This window comes from Mchenga conophoros, linkage group LG1 (genome assembly GCF_057382185.1).
Source record: "Mchenga conophoros isolate Kocher_MC1m ecotype Shallow Benthic linkage group LG1, M_conophoros_male_GT1.1, whole genome shotgun sequence".
Taxonomy (NCBI): Eukaryota; Metazoa; Chordata; class Actinopteri; order Cichliformes; family Cichlidae; genus Mchenga; species Mchenga conophoros.
This window is the reverse complement of record NC_140526.1, coordinates 1421653-1441857: the sequence shown is the minus strand read 5'-3', so window position 1 is coordinate 1441857 and position 20205 is coordinate 1421653. Positions and strand designations below refer to the sequence as shown.

The 20205-nt window shown below is 45.2% G+C and overlaps 2 protein-coding genes across 2 annotated transcripts; both read right to left on the bottom strand.

Moving 5' to 3' along the window:
- Nucleotides 1–640: 640 nt before the first annotated feature.
- On the bottom strand, nucleotides 641–4198 carry LOC146582651 (protein C19orf12-like). The gene is made up of 2 exons (XM_085279558.1): nucleotides 4111–4198; nucleotides 641–879 (listed from the first exon to the last, which is right to left on the bottom strand). The coding sequence occupies exons 1-2, from the start codon at nucleotides 4196–4198 to the stop codon at nucleotides 641–643; spliced, it is 327 nt and encodes a 108-aa protein (XP_085135684.1).
- Nucleotides 4199–13762: 9564 nt separating this feature from the next.
- On the bottom strand, nucleotides 13763–18590 carry LOC146582650 (protein C19orf12 homolog). Its single transcript, XM_085270946.1, has 3 exons — nucleotides 18168–18590; nucleotides 16883–17068; nucleotides 13763–14454 (listed from the first exon to the last, which is right to left on the bottom strand). The coding sequence occupies exons 2-3, from the start codon at nucleotides 17040–17042 to the stop codon at nucleotides 14189–14191; spliced, it is 426 nt and encodes a 141-aa protein (XP_085127072.1). The 5' UTR covers nucleotides 17043–17068; nucleotides 18168–18590; the 3' UTR covers nucleotides 13763–14188.
- Nucleotides 18591–20205: the final 1615 nt, after the last annotated feature.

The window sequence follows — 20205 nt, the reverse complement described above, 5'->3', positions numbered from 1 at the left end:
CAAACGTCACTTCCACCTCTAGTTGGTTGTAATGGAGGCGGAGTCAGCTGGTTCCACTCTCCCTGCCCAGCGCGTGCTAGATCCCGTCGGGGATAGCCACCGTGGTACGACACCCCCGCATGTAGAGAAACTTTTAACATGAAATTTTGAGTCACAAAGACAGAAAAGAAAATGTTATTTCCATGTAACTGTCATGCTGCGTTAAACAAATGTGACAAGTTTTATCACGAATACAAAAATATGAAATAAATAAATTTGCAGATGGTACTCGAATTATAACTCCCAAAGTCATTTTGTTCAGTATGTGCGTGACTTTGATTTCAACCTACTCTACCTACAGTTTCAAGTAGATCTTAAACTGAACCGGCAGCTTGTATCACTTCATCGGGTCTTTCAGCATCATCGTCGGCTCCACGTGTACATCCATAATGTACACGTGCAGCGCTGCACCTTCAATCATTATAATGCGAACATTTGTGGAAACACAAAAAGGCTCATCAGTTTGTTTTATTTGAAAAAGATGAAGAAAGATTTTCTCTCCTCTGTGTGCTTCAGGGTTCAACATGAAACCTCTTTATTCACAGAGACCTGACTGTCATGAAAAGTCTGCAGGCAGCCAGAACTCACGGCACACCTGTTCTCAGGTTAAAGTTTTCACCCTGCGCTTTAACTCATCAATGATTGCTTTCTTGAGAGGAATGTCTTTCATCACATAATCAATGAGGCCCTCTACAGTTTCCCATTTCAGATGAACTAAAATAGCCATGACTGATTTAAGGAGCTCGTCCAATTGAGCAGGAGGCATCTCGCGCAGGATCTGAGGCAGAGGCTTGAAATCGTCACTGGTCTTCCAGCTGTAGATGCCTCCGATGGCTGCACCTGGAAGACAAGAGGGTGGATGGAGAGTCACATATGTTGCTTTAGGAGCTGTTTCTCTTCATTCCTCACCATGGAAATGGCCGCTGTGTTGATTCGTGTTATATTTTTGACGGATTATTTGAATAATGTTTCCAGTTAGAAATATTTCTGCCTGTCTTGAAGAGGAGACTGAGAGTAAATTATATCTGATGGGACTGAGGTTCAAGTTCATCGCATGACTGCTAAAATGCTTCGGTCCCCTCAACTCCACAAAGCTTCAAAGAATTTTCACTTCATTGCAACTTATGTGTTGGTTTGGTTCAACAGTTCCCAGCAGAGAGCAGAGTGATGGAGACTCAAAGTTTACCGCTCACAGTTTGCTGATCTGCACTTAAATGGACTGTAGGAGCCATAATTGAATGTATTGAATTTTGATGATCACTGGGTTTTTATTTGTTTGGTTGTTATGAGCAGTGTTGGGAAGGTTACTTTTAAAACGTATTCCATTACAGAATACAGAATACATGCCCCAAAATGTATTCTGTAACGTATTCCGTTACGTTACTCAATGACAGTAACGTATTCTGAATACTTTGGATTACTTAATATATTATCATGCTTTTTACAACAACATGAATGTACTATTGCTGTGTGATTTATTACTATTACTGAAGGTCCGCGACTCCGAACTGTAGTAAAGGGACCTCTGACTAATACGGCGGGGTCCCTGTCGGCTCGTAGCCGAAAACTAGCTTTACTTTGTTGTCTGGGTCAACTTTGCTAGCGAGAGACAGAGAGAGGCGTTGAAAGACTGCTCCAACGGAACTTATTGTTTCGGAGGAAAACACGAACACGGTGTACAGTCGAGTCTTAACAGCTTACTTACAGCTGGGCTCGTCAGGCACTCTTCTTGGCTGCAGTGGTTATTATTATATTTACATGCTTCCAGCTCCCGTTTCTGCTCAATGACAACTCGTACTTTTCATTTTTCTCCCTCCTCGCGCTCACAGACACATAACGTGTATGGCAGTCCATTCTCCCTGCAGCACGGACTACACTGCCCATGATGCTACATTCTTTAGAGCTATGCTTGTAGCATTCTGCCTGTTAGCTTAGCACAACAACAACAACGAAAAGGCGCTCTCTCACCCAGGAAACACGCAGTCGCAGAGAGAGAGAGAGCGTGTCGCCCTGTAACCATGGCAACCGTAACGCTGCCGCCTGGAACAACAGAACGTAGCTGTCAAACAAAACCCAAACAGTCCTGACAATATGAAACAGGAAAGTACCGCAGTGTAATCCATTTATTTCAACAAAGTAACTGTATTCTGAATGCCACCTTTTTAAACGGTAACTGTAACGGAATACAGTTACTCATATTTTGTATTTTAAATACGTAACGGCGGTACATGTATTCTGTTACTCCCCAACACTGGTTATGGGAGTCACGTGGGTGCTAGCGGTGACATAAATGGGCGTTGTCAGTCTGTCATTCACTGGTTTTGATTTTGACAGAGAGGAGGGCGGGTAGCCGTAGTTTTTGTTGTAGTGATGGGATTTCCGGCTCTTTTTAGAGATCCGGCTCTTTCGGTTCGGCTCACTAAAAAGAGCCGGCTCTTTCGGCTCCGAACCGGCTCTTCAGGTTGTTTTGTTGCTTTAATTAATTTATTATTAACAACAATGTAAAATTATGCACAAAAGGAATTACTAACATTAAAAAAGTGGTTTTATTTATATATGTTTATATATAAATATATGCGGTGGCCCCTAGAGACAAAACACGTACAAACTCCAAAACACATTTCTAGCATGAACTGAACTTCCAAAGCAGAGCTACTAGATCACTTAAATTACACAATTGAAAGCATGTGTGTATTGTTTGTGTATTTATACACAGGCACTCATATATATTCAAATAATTTTAAAAAAAGTTCATTTACCTGTTACTACCACACACCAAATCCGGTCGTTGGTACTTGCTGGCTTGTGTAGCCACAAGATAACAAAAGCTCAACACTGCGCCCAGCATCCTGGAGCACTTCTGTTGTCTTTTGTACGTGTTTTGAGTTTTTATGTGCTTCTGAGCTTTAATGTGCTTTGGAGTTTTTACGTGCTTCGGAGTTTGTACGTGTTTTGGAGTTTGTACATGCTTCAGAGTTCGTACGTGATTTGAAGTTTGTATGTGCTTTGTCTCTAGGGGCCACCGTAAATATACTTTTATTTATTCACTCCATATAAAATGTAATAAATAAATCATATAATACAAAAATCAACTATTCACATTTCAACTTTTAACTATTTAAATTTTCAGCTTTTTCCTTTTACAAATTTAAAGTGAAAACAACACAAAACACTGCAAACCACAACACAATTAAATATAAATTATAATATGAAAACTAAAAGAACATGCATATTCTCTGTCATATGGACCTGCATGAATAAACTTTCTGAATCCTTTATCTTCCACTACTGAAAATAGTTGTGGATGATTACTATACCTTTTTAATGTGACGTTGTTGTCCCTGGCTCTCTCTCCCTCTGGCTCTATTCCTGTGCTACTTGAGTGTAACTACCGCCCCTCCCCCCTCTGCCCAGCGTAAAGCACAAGGCTCACGTGCACAGTGAAGCGGAAAAAAAGTGCGAGAGAGAGGGTGAGAGAAGGGGAAAAAAAAAAACCCCACGTGACGGCTCGCGATAAGGAGCCGGCTCGCGTCGTTCACGTCAAAGAACCGGCTCTAAGAGCCATTTCATTCGCGAACGACCCATCACTATTTTGTTGACCGCTGCGCTGCACAACATGTTTCGCCTTGTTACATTAGAGCCTGTGACGTTGTAAGAGTCTGAATCAGGAGCCAATGACATTACTCTGTAAACTCTCAAAGCACTTTAATAAACAAGCAAACAATTCCACCTCTCGCATTATTGCGAAAAGTTGACAGCGCGTCAGGCAAATAGGCAGGCTCCATCCCCGGCCTCTAGCGACTGTGGAAGTCGCTACATGGACAAAAAGTTCACGTACAGCAGTTTATATTTTTGAAGTTCAGAAGTTAAAGCTCTGTGTGAGGGATCGTTTCCTCCCAATTCCACATATTTTTTGAACATGGCAGTCTATCAGTCCAATAACCCAATAAAATAAAAAATCTGATTGATTTTGTCCAAGTTCTCACTGTGTCCTCGATTCTTTCGTTTCATTTGGCCCGATCATCAGCTGCTTTAATGTCTGCTTCACAAATGGATAATTGATGTACTCACCCACAGCAAACCCCGGAGGTCCACCAACTAGCCCACCAACAACCGCACATCCTCCGGTCTTAATTCCTCCTTTCACCGAGTTCTTCATGGTGACCTTGAGATCTGGCTCAGACCATAATTTGTCGAGCAGTTGTTGGAGATCTTTTTTTATTTTGTCGTTCATCTTACTGATGAAGTATTTGGGTAAAATTCTGTCAGTTTCTGCCTGGATGTAACTGTGATGTAATTTTACTGTCAGAACAAATTCAGTTTTATTCATAAAGCAGCAAATCACATCAGGCCTGTAAGGTCCAAGCAGCAGACGTTCAGTCTAATATTTAATCAGAAGAAAAATATTCAGATTTATTTGTAATCATTGATAATATTTTTGACTGTTAAGTTGATTCATGTCGCGAACTTTTAAAAAGCACTCCTGACTCGTCCACAGCAGTGAAAGTTAAAATAAGCTAATATAGACGACATGGATCAGCTGGTGCGATCAACAATGACTGATCAAGTTTAAGTGACAAGTAGCAGAAAGACAGAAAAGCTGTAATGATCTATGTTTCTTACCTTTGCTGTCCTGAGAGGAATGAAGCACGAGCACAAACACACACCTTTATAGCAGGTGTGTGTTTGTGTGTGAGGTGTCAGTGTGTGAGTTTCAGTTTCATTATTTCCATCATACAACTATAAATACTGCAATACTTTCATCAGTGACTGCAAAATGTCTGAAATGATTTGAAGCTTTGTAGTTTGAGCTCAGGAGCTCTGTTGGCCTTTTGGCTGCCCCTCCCTCAGCCTCCACTCCAGGTGCTGCTCATGAGCATCGTCTGATTGTTGGGTTCCTCTCCAGCGTTGCAGGGTCTTTACAGCCTTACAGTTTAAAGCTGCTGGAGGCGACTGCAGTTGTGAATTGGTGCCGTGCAGTAAAAGTGAAATGAATTTAAAGTTACAGATAAGCACAGATGTGTGCTCAGCTGGATTTCAGCTTCACACCAGGGTCTAAATCCACACTCTTCTGTCGCGCTGACACAAAAACACCTTTTATTCTTCACTTTTTGCTGAATGTTACTGGAGCGGTTTGTCTCGTCTCAGTTTGACAGAAGGATCCAGCACCATCACTCCGCCCTGACATCACTGATGTCGGCTATTGTCTCTGTGAATGCTGGAAGAACACACTGGGAATTTTTCACTCGCAGACGTCTGCTTTTGTTTGTGGGCTCATTCCAGAGACCAGGTTCAGGTAAATATCTGAGGGTTTTCATCCTGAGATGAAACTCCAGGTTTCTGTTCAGGAACAAGAGCTGACCTAAACTCATCAGCGTCTGAAGATTAAAGCCAAAACTGAAGGTCCTTAAACCTGCATTCTTTTTAACGGTCAGCAGGGGGCGGTGGATAGCACGGCACGTGGTTAAAATAAGAGGCTGGAGGCACAGAGAGCCAGTGCTGATGAACACAAATAAATGATGCAGCTCAGCGGGGGAGATGGATTCAACAGCAGCCTCTGATGGTAACTCTTACAGACTGCTGCGCACAGCCCGGCTTCTTTCACTACAAATGTTGGATGAACACGATCAGAGCCGACTGAAGACTCTGATTGGCTCTTCTGGAACAGAAACAGAAAGAATCTGATAAACCTGCTTTCTGGAGCAGCGCCTGGCATTTACCGGAAACCTGAAGCTCACTCGCCTTCATATTAAACAAGCAAACAAAAACTTTAAGCTCTGACTTGGTGACCAGCATTTTGTTTAGTTCATTCATTCACTGACTAACAGATGAGTTGGTATCATAATCGTTTTTGAGACAATAAGAAATGAAAGTACCCTGATCGAGTCACATCTGTGCCGTGTGCTTCTGAACTGTAGGTGTTTACGGCGTCTCGGTGCTTCCAACAGACGCTCCAAACATCCAAACCTGTGTGATCACGTTACCCACTCTGTGAGGTGTAAGGACCCTGCCAGTGTTCATTAGTGTCTTAATATAAACCCATTTACCATATTAGCACATCGGTTTCATTTCTTCAGGACGTTACTGGACTGGTTTATCTCGTGTTACTCGTACAAACCAAACCGGACCCTTAACACCGGAACAACTGTCACATGTTAGGAATTTTCACTTTCAATGTGAAACGATATTTCACGCCAGCCGACACCTTCGGTTGGATACTTCTTTAGCTTTATACGCACGTCTTTCAGGACTGGGTGTTTTTCTTTCTTTCTTTTTTTTGTAAGCCCCACAAGATGGAAAAAGCCTCGTATCAGTTTGTGTATTTTCTGTCAAAATTGGTGCACGGTGTACACATGTTGAGAGATTTGTAACTGGCATTATACCTCTACCAAGCATAGCCCAGGTCAATTGCTTCAAACCTGAAAACATATGTTCAATACATCATTTTGGGATAAACTGTGAAGTATGATGCGTCTCTAAGGCATTTTTCTCTGTAAAGCTGATAAACAAGAAGCCCTGATGCGTTTCTCATGATTTCTTTTTTTTTTTTTTTTTTTGCCTGTCCCATTTGGTTCTTTAGCCATCAGAATTGTTGTCTGAAGACCAACAAGGAGACCCAATGGATTTACTTTGCCAAATGGACCATCACGGCCTTGCCGTATTGGTCCATTTGATCGACCTTTGTTGTTATTATTTATTTTATTTTATTTTCAGTTTTACAGACGGGACAGACATGACTGAGGGATAGGAAAGGGAGAAAGAAAGATGAAGGAAAACAAAAACAGAAGGGAAGAGGGACAGTGAGAAAGGGCACTTAAAAAGAGAAAGAAGAGAAAAAAATCTCCTGGATCACCTGTTGAGAGAAAAAGAAGAGAAAACAAGCAAAAACAACAAAGCAACATACTAAACACAACACCATCACGTTAATCTAGCCAAGTGTAAACAGCAGTAAATACTAAATATTGAATGTTGTTTTGTAGCACGCAGGACCGACAGCGCACAATGTGCTTTGAGGTAGCAGCCAATAAAGGTGTAGTTTATGTCTATGAACAGTGAACACCTGTGTGGATCAGCGCGCTTGTATTCAAAAGGTTTCCACATGTAATGGTCTGCTAGAGGATGTAGAGAGCCATAGCCCCGTCCCCCAGGGCATGAAGAAGGCATGGAGGAGATCCAGGCTGCAGGCATCCAGAGGCCCCAGAGTGCGAGAGCCCAAGGAGGACCACCGGAGGAGCATCCGTGCCACCCTCCTGGGAAGAGCTGAGGAGAGCTGCCTGCCGGCTCTGCAGGCAGCCAGCTGTGCCAGAGTGAACCGAGCCACAGGCCCAGAGGCTGGAGGCCCGAGGGCCCCCTTTGCCCCGGAAGAGGCCTGACCGAGCAACAGGCACCAGGCCCCGCCAAGTAGTCACTGGGAGTGAGCTGGTACATACCTGAGCGCCCAGCCCCGGACACCAAGAACCACCAACGCAACCCCTGAGGGCATCAGTTACCAGCAGGGAGTGTGGTGAGGGGAGATAGGCCTTGGAGGGCCTGTGCCTGGTTTTAATGATGTCACAGTGTAGATTCCAGGTGCAACACCTGAGATCCTGAACCCTGAAGTGCAGGACCAGAAATGCTCCCGTAGTATTACGCTGTCATTTTAATGTTGGCTCAGCTACACCTTTAAAAGACTTCCTGTTAATGTTTGTGTCCTGATAACTTGTGTGACATGACCAGAAGTTCTAATATCGAGCTCCATGTACGAACAGTATTTCCTGCTCTCAGCACTTTTTTGTTAACTCTTTGTTGTCTAAGGAGCTTGGAAAGAAAAGCGTCTGGACACCTTAAGTTGCTTGAAGACGTTTCACCTCTCATCCAAGAAGCTTCTTCAGTTCTAAGGTCAAATGGTGGAGAGACCCAGATTTAAACCTAGTGGGAGATACCCCCCACAGAGGGACAAAAGGACCCCCTGATGATCCTCTAATCGCCTGAGCCAAGGTGTGAAACTGGGTGTGGGTCACAATCAGCCAGGGTTTCGGGTGAGTTCATTGTGAAACCTGGCCCCACCTTATCATGCGAATTCCTGAGGTCAGATGGCCCAGGATGTGAGTGGGCGTTAAGGCGTCTGGGGAGGGATCTCAAAACTGGATTATAGATGGCAGAGAGTTGGTGTCGTAAACCACCGCCTCTGTTCAAAGATGGTCGCTCACAGTGCACATAAAAGGTTTCCTTCACTCCTCTTTCAAACCATCTGTCCTCTCTGTCCAAAATGTGAACATTGGCATCCTCAAAAGAGTGACCTTTGACCTTAAGATGCAGATGGACTGCTGTGGAGGTGGCTCTTCTATGTTGTGCCATGCGCTTGTGAAGTGGCTGTTTGGTCTCTCCAATGTAGAGGTCTGGTCATTCCTCGCTGCACTGTACAGCAAACACCACATTGTTAAGTCTGTGTGTTGGAGTTTTGTCTTTCGGGTGTTTGTGTCTGAGCGTGTTGCTGGGTCTGAAATGCACCGGGATGTCATTGATCCTGATTGGGACCCACACCCAGTTTCACACCTTGGCTCAGGCGATTAGAGGATCATCAGGGGTCCTTTTGTCCCTCTGTGGGGGGAAACTCCCACTAGGTTTATATCTGGGACTCTCCACCATTTGACCTTAGAACTGAAGAAGCTTCTCGGATGAGAGGTGAAACGTCTTCAAGCAACTTAAAGAAGTCCAGACGCTTTTCTTTGCAAGCTCCTTTGACTACGATGACCTGGATGACTGAGAACCTTCACAGACTTAACTCTTTGTTCTGGATGTTGTCACAGAGAGGTGAAGGTGTTTTTTTGTGAGGAGCAGCCAATCATGAGTACTTTTTCTTAACCCCCTTGTTGTGTGCACCCCCACTGTTAAAGTGAATTGTTAAATGTTGTCATTTTTATGCTTACCATCTCTACATTGTTTCAACTCTGTGATCAAAGGAATTCCTTTGTCCCCCTCCCCAGCCTCTCGAGGTTCTGGGGAGGCTGTAGTGTTTTATCACAAGCACATCTATAAGACACAGGAGGAGGCAAAGTCTCTGTTCATGCTTCTCATCAGGGCCAGCTCGTCCATCTTATTCCGGAGTGAGCGTACGTTGGAAAGGAAGATCCCAGGAAGAGCAGTTAGCAGTCCGCGTCTTCTCAGACGCACGAGTGCGACAAATATTGGAAGTAAATCCACAGTGTTTTCTGGCATTTTCAACTCCTCACTGCAGGCATGTCATGTGCCTGCCTGCTTCAAGTCCTCTACCATAATCCCTGTCCCCAAGAAACCTAGGATTACTGGACTAAATGACTACAGACCCGTGGCTCTGACATCTGTGGTCATGAAGTCATTTGAGCGCCTGGTTCTCTCCTATCTCAAGACCCTCACGGCCCCCCTCCTGGACCCCCTGCAGTTTGCATATAGAGCCAACAGGTCTGTAGATAACGCCATCAACATGGCCCTACACTTCATCCTGCAGCTTCTGGACTCCCCAGGAACCTACGCCAGGATCCTGTTTGTGGACTTCAGCTCTGCCTTCAACACCATCCTTCCAGACCATCTCCGAGGCAAGCTTTCCCAGATGAATGTGCCTGATCCCATCTGCCGGTGGATCACTGACTTCCTGACGGACAGGAAGCAGCACGTGAGGCTGGGAAAGAATGTCTCGGACTCCCGGACCATCAGCTCCCCTCAGGGCTGTGTTCTTTCTCCTCTGCTCTTCTCCCTGTATACTAACTGCTGCACCTCCACCCACCAGTCTGTCAAGCTAATCAAGTTTGCAGATGACACCACCGTTATTGGACTCATCTCGGACGGGGATGAGTCTGCCTACAGGAGGGAGGTTGAACGTCTGGTGTCCTGGTGCAGCCACAACAACCTGGTGCTGAATGCCCAGAAGACAGTGGAGATTATTGTGGACTTCAGGAAGCACACAGCTCCACTCCCCCCCATCATCCTGACTGACACCCCCATCACCTCTGTGGACTCATTCCGCTTCCTGGGTACCACCATCACCCAGGACCTGAAGTGGGAGCCCACCATCACCTCCGTCATTAAGAAAGCCCAGCAGAGGATGTACTTCCTGAGGCAGCTGAAGAAATTCAACCTGCCAACACGGACGATGATGCAGTTCTACACTGCAATCATCGAGTCCATCCTCACCTCCTCCATCACCGTGTGGTACGCTGGAGCCACTATCAGGGACAAACAGAGACTGCAGCGTGTTGTGCGCTCTGCTGAGAAGGTGATTGGCTGCAGACTCCCATCTTTGCAGGACCTGTACACCTCCAGGACATTGCGGCGTGCAGCTCGGATCTCAGCTGACCCTTCTCACCCTGGACACAGTCTGTTTGACCTGCTCCCCTCAGGCAGGAGGCTCCGGTCCATTCGCACCAGAACCTCTCGCCATAAGAACAGTTTCTTCCCCTCTGCTGTTGGACACATGAACAATAACCACATGACTGTTCCCACCACTAACACATGACCCTACGCTGTGTCACTGCATCATTCCATGTTTGGCACTGATCACCACCTGCACTCATGTATATATCATGTATATATCTATCTTCTTAGCACTTTTAATTCTTATTTTTATGTCTATTTAAGCGTTATCTGACAGTATGTTTGCACTAAGTACCGCAGCAATTTCCTAATGTTGTAAACCTGCTCAACATTTGGCAATAAAACCCTTTCTGGTTCTGATTCTGATCCTTGTGAAGGTTTGTTTCATGTTTGGTAAGCTTCCTGCCCTTTTTATGGCTTCACTGTGTTGTGTATGGTGAACCAATACAGGAATTGAACCATACATTGGGTGTGGGGGAGATTACCCTCTTTATGACCAGGATGTTGTTAGAAACAGTTGTGATCAGGAAGTCACGCACACAGAGACACACACAGACATTCTTGCACACGTGCACACACACATTCTCACATGCATGTCCTTCACGGGAATAAGTCCCAGGGTCAGTGGGGTCTAAGTTTAGACCCAACACCCACCCTACTTTAGTGTTCTGGTCACAATTGACCAGTTAGTCTTAACAGCTCTTAAATTAACATAAGAAACGTCAGTTCAGTGGGCCATTCAGGGGGTTGGAGGCCAAATGGGGTGGAGGTTGGATTCCAATTCATTTTCTATGGTGTTTTCTATGGCCGGGAACATTAGAGATGTAACAAAGTTGATTAAAACGTTCAAAATTCAACTAAAGAGGTGCTTATCACTTTCATATAGTGCATACTGTGGAGGATGTCATAAGACCCATAGGCAATCGGATGTAAAACACAATATTTATGGGTTTTATCATTTGTAAATTGGTCAGATTTGACCCAAACATGACAGGAAGGTAGGGGGAGGAGCTAAAAGCGCTTCTTTCAGATGCAATGAGCTGAGTGGTTGCACTGAGGCCCAGGATCAGATACAGACTGTGAATCGGAGCTTAAATGAGCAGAATGGATTACCTTTAAATGTTCCATTTAATGTAAAAACCTGAAGAACAAGTTCAGATACTTGTATTCTCAGTCAGTGCGCAGTGTAATGGTACAGAGAAATTGCAGACCTCAGAATGGACATCCTGTCTTCTCTCTGGTTTCACACTGAAGTGTTTGCAGGATTTCTGCTGGACTGGTCTGATTACACTCTCAGTGTTTCACTGAAACACAAGCTTTTCTGCTTCATCTTGTTCACACACTTCAGCCCAAACATTCAGCTCAGATCTCGTGTATCACCTCGAAGTTCTTAAGATTTCACGGGAAACCTAAAGCTCTTTATCACCTTTGCTTTTAACTGCACCCTTTGGTTACACCTGGTCTGACCTTTCAGCTTCATTCAAACAACTTTAACATCTGAGTTTGTTGAATGTGGGTAAGCTGGTCATGTGCTGCGTGTGGATTTTACACTCGTTTTTTTTCCATAAACGTGCTGTTGATGTTCTTCAGCTGCACCTTCTGACGTTTCTTTGTCTTCCAAACCCAAAAAGGCGAGCAGGGAGCTAAAGATGAACATGCCGGAGGAAACTGATGTCTGACCTTTAGGAGCTGTTGGTCTGAGAAAACCGGCTGCCAACTTCAAGTATAATTCTCCATATTTTACATTTGCACAGTATGTGGAGTACTTTATTCAGGAGAATGAAATCATTTGTAAGGACACAAAAATGTTCAGCAGTTTTTTTCTTTTATTTGAATCAGAGTGAAGAAAATACATTGACTTTCTACTCCGGCACAGATTATCTCTAATTTATGTTTCTAACTGAGAAATACGTCTGGTTAAAATTCACTGACTGTGTTTGTCCATCACGAAGGCCAACACACACACAGAGTCATAAATGTTAAGACGCCTGTTCTCACATTAACATTCCGATTAACAAATTGATAATTGTGGTCTTGAGATCAGGATTTCTCATCACTTTATCAATGAGGTCTTCAGCAGTTTTCCACACCAGGCCACGTAAATGTCGCCTGATTGCGTTGAAGAGCTCTCTCCTCTGGTCATCAGTCATCTCCCCCAGTTGGTGTTGGTGTTGGTGCCATACTCTACACCCTTCTGCTGCTGATCAGTGTGCTGTGACCCTTAAGCTGTGATAACCTTTGCATTAAGATATGTGGTCCAGTATTAAAGATGAACAGTCCATAAATATCTTTGTTGGGTCCACGTGACACTAATTCTCTGCAACAGCTACAAGAGCATCTTCTGTGCAAACTGACGTGGGTCCAGTTTACCTTTCACCTCACTAAGAACACGATCTCTTCTTTAAAGCTATTCATTGCAATGGATTTGTTTTTGGTACAGGACCTTATGAGGACACCCAGGCTACGAGACCAGCGTGGACCATAAGAGATTTGGGACTGGTGTCTAAAGACAAAGCTAAGCTCTTTCCTACACTCCCACGATCCTACCAGTTAATCCATCAGGCTACCTGCTTCTGTAATACTGACCTTTCTAAAGGTTCCTCCCTGCTCAGACACAAGCTGCTCCATAATGTAGCTCTGTTACCTACTGAAGTCAATATTCCAGCTGCACAGCTTCATAGGAAGCGAGTCAGCTGAAAACATCTGGAGCATCAGCAACAGGACGCAGCAGAGCCAGGACTGCTGCCCTCCTCAGCTCACAGACCATCACAGGCTGATGTTGAAGAAGAGGAAGCATGGAGCTGTCCCACTTTACAGATGTGTCGCTGCCATCAGAGTTTCTCATTTTAAACATTTGATGTGTTTTCTGTTCTACTCAGAATAAAATCTGAGTTTATGAGATTTGGTAGAAGCTGATTTCTGATTTGGTGAAAATTGGGTCAAAGTCAACCAAATATGAAGATCAGTAAAAACTTTATATTGCCCACAATCATCAAATTTCACAACAACATACCAGGTCTTCCTCGACAGACACGAGTACCAAGGTTGGCTAAGCCCAAGGTCAATGTTGACCTTTCAATTCAATTTTATTTATACAGATCACAACAACAGTCGCCTCAAGCTGCTTTATACTGTCAGGTCGACCCTACAATAACACACACAGAGAAAACCCAACAATCATATGCCCCCCTATGAGCAGCACTTTGGCGACAGTGGGAAGGAAAAACTCCCTTTTAACAGGAACCTCCAGCAGAACCAGGCTCAGGGAGGGGCGGGGCCATCTGCTGTGATTGGTTGGAGAGAGAGAAGGAAGACAGGATAAAGACATGCTGTGGAAGAGAGACAGATTAAATAAGTAGTATGAGAAATGCGTTGTGTGACAGGCGACGCAGAGAGCTGTACAACAGTTTTTATTTGTCCAATGCAACGTCCTGCAGTGTCACAATGATGTCATAACACGCTGCAATAAAAACATGATAAAAAACATCAGAGGTGTAGTACCAGCCCTCGGTCTTCGGGGGGAGTAATCATTTTACAGTGTACCAGCTGAGCTGTCAGTCATCAAAGCTGCTGAACAAATATTGAATGAAAAGCTTGAAATCTGAGAGCAGCAGCACTCTAAAAAGACCCTGATGCAGAGTGTGTGAATGAGCAGATTTTCTAATCCAGATTAAATTACACGCTGGTCCCATTCAGGGATTAAAAAAGCCAAAGTAACAAAGACATCAGTGCTGCACAAACATTGCTGAGAACTTCGTCTGTGTGAGCTGCGAGACGTCCGTGATTCAGTTCAAAGGTCAGGTCCACGTGGAACCATCCCTCAGTCCTTGTAGCGCACCTCCGCTTTCAGCTCCTTGGTGACGTAGCTAATTAAGGCAGCGGCGACCTGCTGCTGGAGGGTGGAGTTCCCCATCACGAGCGAGACGAGCTGGGCCGCGTCCGTCCAGTCCAGGTTCCCCAAGACGGCCGTGATGGACTCGTAGAGCTGCCTCTGCTGCGGGGGAGGCAGCTCCATCAGGATCTGAGGCAGAGGTCTGAACTGCCCGCTGGTCAGCCAGCTGCCCAGGAGACCGCCGACGGCGCCGCCTGACAGAGATGCAGAAGAAGAACACCAGCGCGTCAGAGGCGCACACACAGGCGTAAACAGGCTTAAGTAACAGCTGTGGCCGAGGTCAGCGACGTCCAACTTTAAACGTCTAAAGCTTTAAACACAGGCTGTTCACATCAATACATTTATTGATTGATTATATTATATCTATTATGGAAAAGATCAGAGCGTGTTAAGGCGTGTGCTTTCAGGCCATGCATGTGAGCACCTGTGAGGACATAAAGCCTCCTGGTGGACAAACTTGTGACTCCCTTGTTGAATTATGGGATTCGCCAGAGTTTCAGAAAACTTGACCTCTGACCTTGACCTCTTATCAAATGAGATGTTAGTACACGCACCGTGCTGTGAATTTTAAACTCTGCGTCGCCTCGTTCTCAAGTTACCAGATTTACAAACTTTGGTGACCAAAGTGCGTCTGTGTTTCCATCAATGCAAACGACTAAATTCAGCGTGTGGTTAAAAATAATCGTCACACAGTGAATCAGGTAAACTCGCTCATGTGAAACGGCTCTGCCTTTACCTGTTCGTTCACACAGGTGTGCTTTAACTCTCCTGTCGGCCACACAAAGCGATTTACATAACGCCAGAGGCCTTTCAAGATGGCTGCTGTGTAGGGCTGAACGATATATCGCATTTGCGATAATATCGCGACATGATCAAGTGCAATTTTCTAACCGCAAAGGCTGCGATTATACTCTGGACATGTCCAAATTCATGGGCTGCATCCTCCTGAGGCCGCATTTGTAGACCGATTACGTCACAGCGACGCGCCGAAGGCTGTCCAAATTACTACCATATCCCAGAATTCATAGCGCGGCCCAGCCAAACTCCAGTTTCCAGCAATGGCGGCCGCTACTAAGTTTTAAAATTACTCATACTAATCTTTCTGGGTCACAAAATAAACTTTTAACATATTTTCAGGCGAGAAAGTAGTTGTGTAAACATCAAATATCTGCTCGGTTTATCAAGATATCCCATATTTGCAAAAGTGCTTCGACGTTTTCAGAGGCGTCTGCTACCCACCAGCTCGACAGCTAGCCGGGAGCTCGAGGGTTACTGATGCGGCCGAGAACGGCACAACTCCCGGCACATCATTTTCAGATCACCGCGGAGTTTCGCTGCTCGGGTTAAACGTAATATATAAGTCACTTAGACAACCTAAAAATGTTATTGTTGGGCTTTTTTCAGTGTTTTGTTTGTTCGTGAGTAAATCGGTTTGGCTGAGATTAAAGTTATTAGATTAGATAAAATAAAACTTTATTAATCCCCCGGGTGGGTTCCTCCTTGGTTTTCACACAGCTGACTAAACGTCAAACAGAAAACTTATTAAACAGAAGTATGAGACAGTCGAGAATTTACACCAGTGTCTGGTTATATTTTAGATAGCAAGAAGCAGACGGCCGAGTTTATTAAACTCCACCGAGACAGCGGTGACGCTAATCAGAACTAGACCGTCCAATTTCACTCCTTTAAAGTTTAAAGGCGTGTTTGTGTGTGTGTTTATACAATTGCTATTATGTTTGCACTTTATGTGTAATGTGACTGACTGCAGAGATCAGTAAGATGTGTGTATTTTTTATTTATTAGTTTTATTTATTTAATATTATTTTTTAATTGAATGACTGTCTAGTAGTTCACAGATGTGGAAAAACTGAGTGTGGTAAAGCCACTGATTTTGTTTATGTATATTTCTGCAATCTGCACATTGTACTGACTTTCATTTTAATGTTTACACCAGGGTTCCTTGTCAGCACTTTATGCTCAGATGTTTGTAAGCTAAAAATAAACTATTGTGTATGTTCAAATATACTGTTGTGATTGAAGAAGTTAAATAAAAATGTCAGTCATCAATTCATGCATCACCTCATGTCATCATAACAGAGGTCTGTCTTCCAGGAAAGAACAGTTTAAAATTAATGTAATATAGTATTGGCCATACTATATGATGTATTGCTTGTCTTTGTTTAATAATACAGAAGACAAAGACCTTAAAAAATAATCGCATATCGCATCGCAATCGCAATATTGGGGCAAAAAATCGCAATTAGATTATTTTCCATAATCGTTCAGCCCTACTGCTGTGTGGGGAGGACTTTGCTGGTCCAGGTTACTGAGGCTGCCCGCGTGACGATCACTGCAGCAACTAAAGCCTCCAAACGTCTTCTTACCTGCAGTTACTGCAGAGGACTCGAACCTGCTCGTGTTTACTGCCTTCTACCACAAAAAGCACAAATCCTCAGAGCGTGTTATTACTCTGACAGCTGTGGCAAACACGCGGCCTCGTCCACAGTCAGGTTTAAACCGACAAACTCAAACCCAGCGTCCTCCTCTGTTTCCTTTTATGTCTTTTTATCTCCTTCTGCTGAATCAGCAGATTTAATTCCTCCTTCTTCTTCTTCTACTTACCGACAGCGATCCCCGGAGGTCCGCCGAGCAGCCCGCCCACAAACGCAGATCCTCCCGCCACCATCGCCCCTTTGGTGGAGTTCTTCACGGCGACCTTGATCTCCTCGTGAGCCGACACTTCACAGCACAAACGCATGACGTCGTCCATCCGGGCGGGCATCTCTGCGACTCCACGTGGTGTCTTTCCTGAAAACAAGGTTCAAAAATGAAGATGAGTGTAAGTAGTTATTCCTTACACAGCGACGCACACCTGGGACAGGTGAGCTGCCAGCGTCACAGTTTCACAGGTAAATCTGCTGTTAGCGTGTCGCAGCTGTCACATCTTTAATCGCATTTCTGTGGTTGCTGCATCATTGATGCAACAGTGTGTGAGCTCCGTGAGAGAGGCAGCGGTGACTAACGTCACACACAGCGTGTCACAGTAACACACGCGTGTGCGACACGAGGTCACGTGTGTACTGACTCCGTGTCTATCTGCGATCACACAAACCACCCAACCTGAGCCTACGCTGCTCAGCGGTTGCGATTTCTCTCGCGTCTCCTTCTCTTCCTTCTGCTCCGCCTCCACCTTTCCCAGCATCCACCTGTGCCAAATGTGCAGCTGTATGATGACGCATGAATAGAAATAACATACAGTAGAAATGCAGCACAGACACAAAAGTGGAAGCAGCACGTCTGACCCTAAAATAAAAACCAGTTTCAGTTTTCCATCAGCTGCTGACTGTGACATGTAACAAAGAAAAGTGAGATTCAAAGAGCAGAGTGTCATCCACCTTCAGCCTGTTTGCATAAAACTGTCACGCACACGCGAGGCACGGAAAGGACCACAGCTTGGTTTCACTTTTACTTTCCAACACAGCCTGAAACCATCAGACGGCCTGTGATCATTATAATTACTCGAATAAACCACATCCACGGCCCTGCTGCGTTATCTTTCGTGTTTCTTAGGGGGCTGTCAGAGCTCCGGGTTCAGGACAGGCTCCGTGTAAACGCGTCGGGCACAATCACAGCAGTTGGACTTAAATTAGACGGTTTCTGAGCGGAGTTTGGTGGGACGGGCTCGGCAGTGACAGGTGTAGCACACCGGCAAACAAGAAGTAACTACAGAGTCAGGACGTGAACATCAGCTGCTCTGTCTGATTCACAGAGTCGGATAATCTGAACCGGTTGGATTCAACTGCGAACTCGGGACTTTTTTTTACCGAACACTCAGACTCGTTCCCCTCTCTGTGTGAGGCTGCAGAGGTCAAAGGTCACACAGCTGATCGGAACACATTCTGCTTACCTTCAGTCCGTCACTGTCCGCAAACTGTAGACAACTTCCGGCTCTGCAGATCAATGAAGGAGGAAACACACGAGCCTGTTTGATTCTTCTTCGCTGAACACAAACCGGAGAAACGGAGAGAAGACGGTCCGGTGCGCCGGTCCGCTCAGGAACTCACGTTAAAACACTCACGCTCTAATCTCACTCTACTTTTGTTTAACGAACGCATGCGCACAAAGTTTGATACGCTCAAAGAGCACATGCGCACTAAACAAGCCGGAGACCGGAGAAACTTCAAACAAAGTTTCTACACGGAGAGTTCTGATTGGTCGCTGCAGCTCGCTACGTCACCCAAGCCTCCACATTGGTCGCTTGAATTAAAAAGAAAAAAGAACTAAATTCTTTCTTCGTGTTTTGAAAGTCAGCTCGGTTCATTTCCAGCATCCTGCAGCGCGCTGTGGTCGTTTCTGTATATAAGGATTTAGATTGTTTTGATATTGTGGTATATTGTTCATTGTGTTGCTCGTATGTTGTGTTTTAAATTGTTGTGCACTTCGCTCTGTCCTTCACATTTTACTTTATTAAATATTATGATATTTAATTATCTGCTTGATTTTCTTATTGTATTCATTCTGTTTAGCTTTGACCTCCTTCGGCTGTTTGTTTGGTCGGATGTTACCGAACTTCAGACCAGAGGACGTTTCTGTGTTTTATGTTTGACTCATTTCTTCTTCTTCTGCTGAATCGAAGAAAAATGAAGTAAATCGGACCTCGCTGTCCTCACCTGCAGTACCTGCGGCTGCCACCAGGAGGCGCCGCCCCCTTTGTTTTAATATGTGAAGCGTTTGTTTCATTGAAGCTGCGTCCCACACACGCCCCGAGTGGGGTGAATGTGGGACTCGGGACCTTGTAGCTGTCACAAACATTCATATCTGATCCTGCGTCTGAATCCTGTTTGTCTTGTTTCCTGTCTGAGAGCAGAGGGACTATTTAACCTCCTCGCATCCTAATATCACCGTTTCATAAAGAGAAACAGAGCGCGGTCCAAGCACCGGCACAGCGAGCTGGAGCAGCCTCCGCGTCCATCACTGACATGTTTACATTTATGCTATTTGCATCTTTATTTCACGCTTTCTTCCTATTTTTACTTCCTGTTGCGTCACACTGCCACAAAGACGTTACCCTCATCCGTGTTTGTGATTGCTGAGCTCCAGATCGCTGAGCGCGCGGGTTAACCCAGCGAGCAGATAACCTGCTTCCGGTGACCTCTGACCCTGACCGGTACGCTGAGGAGTGACCTCAGGCCTGCCGGGTCTGCCCGGCTGAACTCGGCTCAGTGCGAGGATCGGGGCAGGGGGCGGGGCTTTGTTTGTTTACGTGTGATGCAGTGAGATACGCTCCGCCTGATTGGGTGGATTTTGGTGACGTTTGAGGCAGCGGGGGAGGAGCCTGTGTGAGATAAACAACCTGTGGATGAAAACAAGCACAGAGAGAACCGGAAGCTTCAAAGCAGCGAAAACATCGACTTATCGGAGCAGGTGGGTCTGAATCTTTAGTTACACCCACGCGTGACCTTTGACCTGCACGCGGTTAGTGTTAGAGTCTCTGTTCCGCCGTACCTGAGCACGGGCAGGGTGCTTGTTCCAGCTGGAGGTACACGGAGTCCTGCCGAGGTCTGTTTCTCACGCACGCACAGGGGCGCGTGTCTGTTAGTGAGTGCGTGCACTTCTGTTGTGTTTCACGCGCAGATGTTTCTGTAAACACGATGAAGCTGAGGGTCACGTGATGAAGCGGAGCTGCAGTCAACATGTGAGCAGGACAAACGCACAGGAACAACGGTTCTCAGTTTAATAGAAAATAAAGTTTTATTATTTTAAGATCTTATAAACTGCAGTTGAGCAGTAATGTGGAAACAGGAGGTGAAAGGTCACGACCCGGCTTCCTGTCTTTGTGGAACATCACCTGGGGTCAAGCTGCTCAGGTTTCTGAGGCCTCGGCGTCATGAGGGAAGCTTTTTACCTGTGATGATCTCACCTGTGTGCTGCTCTTTATCCACAGG

Coding starts and splice junctions, on each gene's coding strand:
- LOC146582651 (XM_085279558.1), bottom strand. CDS start 4,198: ATGAAGAACTCGGTGAAAGGAGGAATTAAGACCGGAGGATGTGCGGTT. Junction 880..4,110: donor ACCTCCGGGGTTTGCTGTGG/GTGAGTACATCA, acceptor CTTGTCTTCCAG/GTGCAGCCATCGGAGGCATC.
- LOC146582650 (XM_085270946.1), bottom strand. CDS start 17,042: ATGCCCGCCCGGATGGACGACGTCATGCGTTTGTGCTGTGAAGTGTCG. Junction 14,455..16,882: donor ACCTCCGGGGATCGCTGTCG/GTAAGTAGAAGA, acceptor CATCTCTGTCAG/GCGGCGCCGTCGGCGGTCTC.